The sequence below is a fragment of the Coregonus lavaretus genome (assembly GCF_964263955.1).
Source record: "Coregonus lavaretus genome assembly, contig: SUPER_35_unloc_1, whole genome shotgun sequence".
Lineage (NCBI taxonomy): Eukaryota > Metazoa > Chordata > Actinopteri > Salmoniformes > Salmonidae > Coregonus > Coregonus lavaretus.
In genome coordinates, this window is record NW_028167181.1 from 2542891 (window position 1) to 2553998 (window position 11108).

The window sequence follows — 11108 nt, forward strand, 5'->3', positions numbered from 1 at the left end:
CTGTCATACAATACTATATACATCTACAGTAGTATGTTATCTTACAACAGACGGCAAGCACACCAAATAATACACTTATAGCCATTATCAACATGTGTGCGTGTCTACCAACCAACCAGAGACAATAAATAAAACCAAAAATAAACGTTAGCAGAAGTCATTCCAGAAAACCCCATCTGAAACCACTCTGTTTTCTCCACATCTCTCATATATAAATACACACATACTGTATATACAATCAACCAAAATGTACAAAACACCTCAAACTCCATCTTGCAGCGTGGATATGATGGGTTCTCTACAGAGATTGTACTATAGGTTGTAGGAGCCATTTTGCTTGTTTTTTACCATTTGTTGCTTGTTGCTAAGAACGATACAGCAGTGGATATCAGCTGATATACTGTACTGAGGATGGAGGTGGAAGGTCTATCTGTATCTAGCCCCCTACATGCGACCCATAGGTCTGGGGATACAGTGGGTGGCGGTAAGGGGGCTGGAAAGGGACAAAGTAGACCATGGTCCAGCAGCCAGTCTTCTCATCCATCATTCTTTTTCACAGCTCTCTGGCGGTAGCAGCAGCGACAGCTTCAACGTCAAGGCCCACCAGGGGTTGGGGCACGGTTGGGGAGGAGCAGGTAATGGATGATGGAGGGGTGGGGGAAGTGGGAGGGGAGCAGGTCAGGGGTGAGGGAGGGCTAGGAAAGTCAGAGGGAGAGAAAGGGGCAGGAGGAGGGGAGGAAGCTTTGCATTTGGAAGGTGATGAAGGAGTGGGGCAAGTAACAGGCATAGGAGAGGCAGGAGGGAAGGTACAGAAATGGAGCTTGGTTGGAGAGGAAAGAGAGGGGGACATTTTGAGTTTGGTAGGTGAAGAGGGAGAGGGAGGAGAGGGAGAGATAACAGGTTTGGTAGGGGAGGAAGGAGAGGGAGAGATAACAGGTTTGGTAGGGGAGGAAGGAGAGGGAGAGATAACAGGTTTGGTAGGAGAGGAAGGAGAGGGAGAGATAACAGGTTTAGTAGGAGAGGAAGGAGAGGAAGGAGAGGGAGAGATAGCAGGTTTGGTAGGGGAGGAAGGAGAGGGAGAGGGAGATATAACAGGTTTGGTAGGAGAGGAAGGAGAGGGAGAGATAACAGGTTTAGTAGGGGAGGAAGGAGAGGGAGAGATAACAGGTTTGGTAGGGGAGGAAGGAGAGATAGCAGGTTTGGTAGGAGAGGAAGGAGAGGGAGAGATAACAAGTTTAGTAGGAGAGGAAGGAGAGGGAGAGATAGCAGGTTTGGTAGGAGAGGAAGGAGAGGGAGAGATAACAGGTTTGGTAGGAGAGGAAGGAGAGGGAGAGATAACAGGTTTAGTAGGAGAGGAAGGAGAGGGAGAGATAACAGGTTTAGTAGGAGAGGAAGGAGAGGGAGAGTTGTTGGGCCTGGTAGGGGAGGTAGGATAGAGAGAGATGTTAGGCTTGGTAGGAGAGGAAGGAGAGAGAGGGACAGAGGGAGAGGAAGGATAGAGAGGGACAGAGGGAGAGGTAACAGGTCTGGTAGGTGTTGAAGGAGAGATGGGAGGGGAAACAGGGACGGGCACATCCGTCTGAGGGCTCTTGGGTTCCTCCTCTGGCAGGGCAGGCTCGGTGGGTGATGTCAGCTTGGTGGGTGATGGCAGCTTGGTGGGTGATGGCAGCTTGGTGGGTGATGGCAGCTTGGAGTTGGGTGAGACTGGTGAGGCTTGCTTGACTGGCATGGCTGCAGGATGGATTACTTTCTTCCCAGGCAGTGGTGGGGGTGGAGGTGGTGCTGTGGGCCTCTGGCTGCGACGAGTCAGCTGGATCCTCTTCTTATCTAGAGCTGTGTTCTGGTAGAGGTCAGAGGTTAGGGAGAGAGAAAGTCAGACCAACACTCACCTGCTGTACTGTACAATTCAACAGAACCAAACAGGTAGGGAGAGACAGAAATAAAAAATAGTGGGTCAATCTATAATGGAAAGAGAAAACTGACCCTAGATGACTTTCAATCTCACAGGATATACCTTTAGCAACTGATCTCTGACACAGTAACTAACATGGACTAACATTTATATGTAACGTTAACACAGTAGATAAAAATCAAAAACTATGGACAGGAACTTCCATGGATCCATAGATAGGATGATGTTACAGTGACAGACCCTTCACAGTAGTAGACTGACCCAACAAGACAGCAAATCATATCATCAATGCTCAGTGTAAGGGAAAATGAGAAATGATGCTAGAGAGATTTTGCCTCATCACAACCCAACCCAATTATAGATACTGAAGATCAGATCTGGAATTGCAGATCATTTGGATTGCTATAATAATAATACTCAACTATGTAACAATCAGAAGGCATCAAGATTTCCCATGTTCCCTTTGGTGAGTGAGTCTTAGTGGCGTCAGTGAAGAAGCATTAAAGAAGCGTAGCCTTCAGTGTTAGTACATACCATTGCCTTGGAGCTAATTCAGAGGGTGGCAATGTGGGCGTGTCGGGGAGGGGTGGAGGGGGCGGAGAGGAAGCAGAGGGGACAGAGACTAGTCTTACTCACAGCTCAACAACATTAGAGGAGACACAGAAATCAGGGCTGTTTGATTCCTGCTCTGGTGTGCCACAGAACTGCTAGTTTTCCTCTGTCCCTGGTAGCTAAGTGAACAGTTAATGTCATTGGTTAGCCAGAGAGTCCACTACTCACCTGGTTTCCAAGTCTAAACAAAAAAAGCAGTGGTGTCCCACTGGGCACAGACATCAATTCAACGTCTATTACACATTGGTTCAATGTAAATTTCATTGACATGACGTGGAAACAACGTTGATTCAACCAGTGTGTGCCCAGTGGTGTGGCTCTTCAGGCCTGGAACTAATTAGCCCTAAAGTCTGCTATGACAACTATCTCTCAGGATGCTAGTTAGCTCATTGACATGATTTTAGAAAAATCTTAACTTCTGGGGAGTACTATACTTTGGTAAGGCTAAAGGAATGTTAAATCCAAGGCAATATAAGCAATTTTCATCTGTCTCTCTCATCCAGTGCGGTAGTGCAGTTTAAATGTTTTACCACAAGGTGGTGGTAGAGCTTAATTTAACAATTATAAGGAGATGAACTGTAATATATCCAAAGGACATTGACAGCAGGTTGGCATTTATTGTCATGAATCTTGTTCTGGAGGCAGCTCTGCAGTGGTCACTAGCTGGCACAGCCACAAAGTAATACAATCTAATTTTAAACCTAACCCTAACCAAACTGCTAACCCTAATGCCTAACTCTAACCTTAAATTAAGACCAAAAAACTCATTTTTGTTTTAATTAATTTTTACGATATACCCAATTTTGCAGCTGGTCCATCTAGCGGAAATCGCTCAGTTCTGCCTCCAGGGCTAGATTCATGACAATAAACGTCAACCTGCCATTGACATGGCCAATTGTTATTTATTTTTTATTTTATTTAACATTTATCTTAACTAGGCAAGTCAGTAAAGAACAAATTCTTATTTACAATGATGGCCAATACATGTAGGAGTAGGATCATGGCTTTACATAGACATAAAATATATTGCCACAGACATTTAATGTCCCCAGGTTATTGTAGGGGCATTAACTATAAAAGCACTACTTTGGATGAGTGACAGAGACGGGGGCAAATTAAACATTAATTCAGCAGAAGCAATGAGGGCTTCTCTTACGACTAGTTAGTTAGCATGCCAAATAACCACCCAGCCAGCCAATAACACAGAATACAATAAACATGTACAAACCTAAAATCAGACAACAACTCTCATCACAGCAGTGACATCATTGTCAACAAAGTCAGTCCACACAGAGACAAGTTGATTAATGAAGATGATTATGAATGAGAAAAAAGTGGAGGATGAGAGAGGAGGATGAGTGAGAGAGAGAGAGAGAGAGGGAGAGAAAATGAAAGAGGCCCCATTGGAGGAGGAGAGAAGACCTTAGGCGAATTACACGAGGGGGCAGAGCAGCCATGCAAACTGATTGAAGGCCACTGGAGAAAGTTACTGAGTTATTCTGCCCAGATCAATCTGTTATAGAGAGGCATTACTGGAGCTGGGAGAGGGGAAGAAAGCGGCGGACGGGGGAAATCGGTACCCTGCACTCAGCTCCAAAGCTTCCCCTGTGGTCCTGGGATGAGGTGGGAGTGGGATGAGCAGGGGGGCGCAGGGATCACCTTTATATCTCAAACTGTCGAAGGAGATTTTCAACAAAATGAGGTTTACCCCCCAAGTCAGGGGCAGTCCCAAATGAACCCTTACACGCCCCTTAGCACATGCTAATCCCCTTCTACTGCTGCAGTGGGTATACTGGACACAGGTGGCTTCCTCTCATTGTCTCCTCTCCTTCATCTTCACCTACAAGGAAGGAGATGAGGAAGTGGGAGCTAATTGAGATGCATCCATTGACAGACCTATGTTGTATTGGTAATTGACAGGCCAGCTCCAGCTCCATAGACCCCCAAGTGGACCAGAGTGGGTGGGTGGGGAAGTGATGTGACTAGAAGTGTGCGGCAGATCGAGAGGAAGTTCACTACCCACAACAGGAAGTTACATAACTGTGCCAGGAGGTGCATAGGCTTGTGGGACAAAGCTTAAAAACAGATAAAGAGGATAGGAGGATATGACTAAGGATGTACCTCTTTAGACCAATGTACTCTGGAGTCACTGAGAACATTGCGTCAATGCTAAAACACTACATTTCTACTACAAGGACGAAAAAGTGTTTTAGAGATAAGATGATGAATCAGGATTTATCCATGTGTAATTCCAGGGGAAAGCATTTTGAATAAATTCTGCGCTCTTAAAACCCTCAGTGATATGATTACATGAACAGAAGTAGTCCATTTCTTATCTTTCCTGTCAGATAATCTATCATGTTCTTTTGGATCAAACTCTTATGTAACTAACTGATTAATAGTACTATATGTGAAAATGGTTATTCTTGGTTTGAAAGTGAGTAGGTGTAGTGCTGAACTGACTAACATTTGTTACAGCTCATTTTTGTTTTTGATCAATCTTAAAATATAAGCTGATGTTTTGTTTTTGGTTCCTTCAGAATACGACTGGTGGCAAGAAAATCTGGCCATGGTTTCACAATTCTGAAAATATCAAGCATCTACAGACGAGGACTCTGGGGTGTCTATGTACGACAGATGTTGGAATACAGAGAGTGCAGATGAGGGAAAGTATATGGAGATAAACAATGTGTGTAAGGGAAATGTGACCAGAAACTAGTCTCCATAGAGAGGAGAATGATGGGTTGTGATAGTGAATGTTGTCGTCGTGTTCTCACCATGATGACTGCCACTCCTGCTGTGGTTGTGCTGTGCTTTGGCGCTGTGTTGAAGTGTGTCCTCAGTTTACCTGACACCTCCATCTTCATGTTGTTCTCCATGTTGTCATCCTGCAGAGACACACACATATTCTCCTTTATGGTGTCACACACACACACACACACACACACACATCACACACACCACAAAAGTCCACAAGACAAGTTACCGTGACCCAGGGGTGAGAGAGGATGTCCTGTGCCGTGTAGCGAGCCTCCACGTTCACCTGCAGCATCCGTCCAATCAGCTCCTAGAAAACACATCAGGTCATGGTGACATCATCAGTGGTGACTTCTTCAGAGTCCAGTCTCTCTCTCAAGTCATGTCATCGCAACCTTAACTTGACATGTTGACAGTGAGAACATTGTAGAAGTGTCACAGAAGCACTGTTTGGCTACGTTCACTGTGCCTCCAACCAGGGTTGTATTCATTAGGGCTTACCATAACAAAACGTACCAAAATATTTTGTAACGGAAAACGAAAATGAGTCAGTCCATTTTCTTCTATTCCGGTAACTAATGAAGAAAACATGTACTGTCCTGTAAAAAAGTAATCTACAGTGGCTTGCGGAAGTATTCACCCCCCTTGGCATTTTCCTATTTTGTTGCCTTACAACCTGGAATTAAAATGAATTTTTTGGGGGTTTGTATCATTTGATCAACTTGAGCGTGCATAACTATTCACTCCCCAAAGTCAATACTTTGTATAGCCACCTTTTGCAGCATTTACAGCTGCAAGTCTCTTGGGGTATGTCTCTATAAGCTTGGCACATCTAGCCACTGGGATTTCTGCCCATTCTTCAAGGCAAAACTGCTCCAGCTCCTTCAAGTTGGATGGGTTCCGCTAGTGTACAGCAATCTTTAAGTCATACCACAGATTCGCAATTGGATTGAGGTCTGGGCTTTGACTAGACCATTCCAAGACATTTAAATGTTTCCCCTTAAACCACTAGAGTGTTGCTTTAGCAGTATGCTTAGGGTCATTTTCCTGCTGAAAGGTGAACCTCCGTCCCAGTCTCAAATCTATGGAAGACTGAAACAGGTTTCCCTCAAGAATTTCCCTGTATTTAGCACCATCCATCATTCCGTCAATTCTGACCAGTTTCCCAGTACCGGCCGATGAAAAACATCCCCACAGCATGATGCTGCCACCATGGTGTTCTCAGGGTGATGAGAGGTGTTGGGTTTGCGCCAGACATAGCGTTTTCCTTGATGGCCAAAAAGCTCAATTTTAGAGTCATCTGACCAGAGTACCTTCTTCCATATGTTTGGGGAGTCTCCCACATGCCTTTTGGCAAATACCAAACGTGTTTGCTTATTTTTTTCTTTAAGCAATGGCTTTTTCCTGGCCACTCTTTCGTAAAGCCCAGCTCTGTGGAGTGTACGGCTTAAAGTGGTCCTATGGACAGATACTCCAACCTCCGCTGTGGAGCTTTGCAGCTCCTTCAGAGTTATCTTTGGTCTCTTTGTTGCCTCTCTGATTAATGCCCTCCTTGCCTGGTCCGAGAGTTTTGGTGGGCGGTCCTCTCTTGGCAGGTTTGTTGTGGTGCCATATTCTTTCCATTTTTTAATAATGGATTTAATGGTGCTCTGTGGGATGTTCAATGTTTCGGATATTTTTTTATAACCAAACCCTGATCTGTGTTTCTCCACAACTTTGTCCCTGACCTGTTTGGAGAGCTCCTTGGTCTTCATGGTGCCGCTTGCTTGGTGGTGCCCCTTGCTTAGTGGTGTTGTAGACTCTGGGGCCTTTCAGAACAGGTGTTTATATACTGAGATCATGTGACAGATCATGTGACACTTAGATTGCACACAGGTGGACTTTATTTAACTAATTATGTGATTTCTGAAGGTAATTGGTTGCACCAGATCTTATTTAGGGGCTTCAGCAAAGGGGGTGAATACATATGCATGCACCACTTTTCTGTTATTTATTTGTATTTATTTTTTGAAACAAGTTATTTTTTTCATTTCACTTCACCAATTTTGACTATTTTGTGTATGTCCATTACATGAAATCCAAATAAAAATCAATTTAAATTACAGTTTGTAATGCAACAAAATAGGAAAAACACCAAGGGGGATGGATACTTTTGCAAGGCACTGTACATTTAAAATCTGCAATATTACAGGCAGAGGTATAAAAAAAATAGACTGTTGAGATCTCTAGACGTAGGCCTCTCTTTGTTAAGTCGAGGTGCCACTGCAGCAGAGGATTTAGTTAGTGGTTCAGCCTTGCTCTGAAATAGCTGCTGTCAGTGTAACACATGGTGGTAATTTAGTGGGTGAGAGGAGGGAGGAGGGAGCACCATGCCCTTCACCACTCACTAGTCATTAAAAGGGAGAGAGAGAGAGAGAGAGAGAGAGAGAGAGAGAGAGAGAGAGAAAAAAAGATGGAGGCAGAGACAGAGAGAGAGGCAGAGAGAGAGAGGCGGAGAGAAAGATGGAGGCAGAGACAGAGAGAGAGAGAGGCAGACAGAAAGATGGAGGCAGAGACAGAGAGAGAAAGAGGCAGAGCAATAAAAGGCAGAGAGGCAGAGCGAGAGAGAGTTCCCTCAGATTACAAAGACCCACAAAGAATTCGAAAACAAACCCAATTTTGATAAACTCCCATATGTATTGGGTGAAATACCACAGTGTGCCATCACAGCAGAAAGATTTGTGACCTGTTGCCACAAGAAACAGACAACCAGTGAAGAACAAACACCATTGTAAATACAACCCATATTTATGTTTATTTATTTTCCCTTTTGTACTTTAACTATTTGCACATAATATGACATTTGAAATGTATTTCTTCTTACATTTTTGTATTGTTTATTATCTATTTAACTTGCTTTGGCAATGTAAACATGATGACCTGTGCCTGCTGTCACCCCCCACAGCACATGGCCTACAGAAGAACCTGGACCTGCTAGAGCAGTACTGCCAGACCTGGGCCCTCCAGTAAACCCCAAAAATACAAAAATAATGATTTTCCAGAGAAGATCTAGATCTCAGGGAATTAGACCAATGTTCTCAATTGGTACAACATATATAGAGTACTGCACACATTATAATTACTTAGGTTTAAAAATAAGCTCAACTGGACACCTTAATGAGGAAGTGAATGAACTGAGAGAGAAAGTACTAATTGAAATACCTATTAAAATTTGGCTAAAACTAATTGAATGTGTCATTGAACCAATTGCACTTTATGGCAGCGAGGTGTGGGGTCCACTTGCAAAACAAGATTTCACCCAATGGGACAAACACTCAATTGAAACCCTGCATGCAGAGTTCTCTAAGATTATCCTACAAACAATGCATGCAGGGCAGAATTAGGACAATATCCACTAATAATAAAAACTCAAAAAATAGCAATTAAGTTTTGGAAACATCTAAAATACAGTGACCCCCTCTCATATCATTACCAAGGCCTGCAATGCCAAGAGCTGAGCAAAGAAATGAGTCCCCTCATCCAGCAGAGTTCACAAACCTGTTCTACTAACACACTGAAGCCTCAGGACCAGAACATCCAATCAATCAGAATAAACCAAATTACAACACAGTCAAAACAAAACTACATTACTTATTGGGAAACACAAGCACAAAGTAAAATGCAGTGCTATCTGGCCCTAAATCGACAGTACACCGTGGCAAACTATTTGACCATGGTTACTGATCAAAACCTTGACAAAGTACAGGCTCAGTGAGCACAGCCTTTCCATTGAGAAGGGTAGACACAGGAAAACCTGGCTCCCTGTAGAGGAAAGGCTGTGCAACCACTGCACCACAGCAGAACCTGAGACAGCTGCATTTCTTTAAAAAATGTCAAAAATATAAAACAATTAGAGAGTGTCATTTCCCCAAATTTGAGACCCTTATTCAATGTTTCAAAGACCCCTCTGATGAGAATAGGCTACCTGTGGGCATACGTCCTCTATGCTTATTGTTATTGTTATTGTTCAATGTATGGTTATTTTGACCCTTGATTATTGTTCTACTGTTGTCCAGTTGACAATATTAATTATTATTATTTTAATTATGTTAATATTGTAAATCTCCAAAGTAAGCTTTGGCAATATGTACATTGTTACGTCATGCTAATAAAGCAAATTGAATTGAATTGAATTGAGAGAGAGAGGCAGAGCGAGAGAGAGAGAGAGAGGCAGAGAGAGAGAGAGCGGCAGAGAGAAAGAGAGAGGCAGTGAGAGAGGCAGAGAGAGAGAGAGAGAGGCAGAGAGAGAGAGCGGCAGAGAGAGAGAGAGAGCGGCAGATAGAGAGAGAGAGGCAGTGAGATAGAGAGAGGCAGAGAGATAGAGAGAGAGGCAGAGAGAGAGAGGCAGAGAGAGAGAGAGAGAGAGAGGCAGAGAGAGAGAGAGAGAGAGAGATAGAGAGAGAGAGGCAGAGAGAGAGAGAGAGAGAGAGAGAGGCAGAGAGAGAGAGAGAGAGAGGCAGAGAGAGAGAGAGAGAGAGAGAGAGAGAGAGAGAGAGAGAGAGAGAGAGAGAGAGAGAGAGAGAGAGAGAGAGAGAGAGAGAGAGAGAACAGGAAAGAGGAGTAATGAAAGAAGGCAGCCTAAAGACGTAAGAGCGGAAGAAGAGATGGTGTGTGCATCCCCTCTCTCGCTCCTTCTAAACTATCCCTCTCTTTTTCCCTCTCTCCTCTCTCTTGTATAGAGCATCCCTCTCTCTTTCCAAACCATCCCTCTCTTTCTTCAGTCCCTCTCTCCTCTCTTCCATTTCGGGAGATCTCAACGGGACCCTCCCACCCCCTTTTACCCCCTCATTACTGTCACCCAAATGAAACGGGGGCTGACGCAACAGGGGTGGTGTTTCTGTGTGTGTGTGTGTGTGTATGTGTGTGTGTGAGTGTGTGTGTGTGTGTGTGTGTGTGTGTGTGTGTGTGTGTGAGTGTGTGTGAGTGTGTGTGAGAGTGTGTGTGTGTGTGTGTGTGGTGGTTACCTTGGCTGAGTCAGTGACGTTGTCCCAGTAGGGAGCAGGGAAGTCCAGTCGTCCCACCAGGATCTGGTCAAACAGGTCCTCTTGAAGGTTGTCCTCACTGTAGAGAGAGACATACTATGCCGTGAACAGATGGATATTTCAGCACATTCAACATACTGTAGTGTATACACACACACACTACTACATCCCATATTTTTACATCACAAATGTCCTCATTATATTCACGTCACATTCATAGACACACAGCCTCAGAATAACTCCGACACCATTGTCCTATCTATCCCCTCACTAACTGGCTGCATGCATTTTCCAATTTAGCACCAGGATTCAATTCAAGGACACACCAGAACATAACAAGAGTACCCACAGAAGAGGTACAGTAGGGGGTGGATAGGATGACTGACTATGAGACATAATAAATCTCTCCTCAGCTCTATTCTGGCAGACAATCCTCACTGCGATGACACTACTATCCAGAAACCTTGTTTATGACTATGCCGCGCTGTTAATCTATGCGAGATCACGCTTATGCTAAACCGCAGGTCTAAAAAAAACATCAAATCAACTCATGTAAATTCACGTCGCCTGTATTTAAATAGCAGAATGAATGTGCGAGGGCCAGACGCCTGGGTTTACACTAAGGGCCAGGCGCCTGGGTTTACACTAAGGGCCAGACGCTGGGTTTACACTAAGGGCCAGACGCCTGGGTTTACACTAAGGGACAGACGCCTGGGTTTACACTAAGGGCCAGACGCCTGGGTTTACACTAAGGGCCAGACGCCTGGGTTTACACTAAGGGCCAGACGCCTGGGTTTACACTAAGG

At 44.3% G+C, this 11108-nt stretch overlaps 1 protein-coding gene across 1 annotated transcript; it reads right to left on the minus strand.

Annotated features, from left to right (window-relative positions):
* Positions 1-235: 235 nt before the first annotated feature.
* LOC311109955 (uncharacterized protein) lies at positions 236-10590 on the minus strand (the record flags this gene model as incomplete). Its single annotated transcript, XM_084188472.1, has 5 exons — positions 236-1840; positions 5302-5412; positions 5511-5591; positions 10285-10381; positions 10574-10590. 5 exons carry the CDS (start codon positions 10588-10590, stop codon positions 554-556), a joined length of 1593 nt encoding a protein of 530 aa, XP_084044598.1. The 3' UTR covers positions 236-553.
* Positions 10591-11108: the final 518 nt, after the last annotated feature.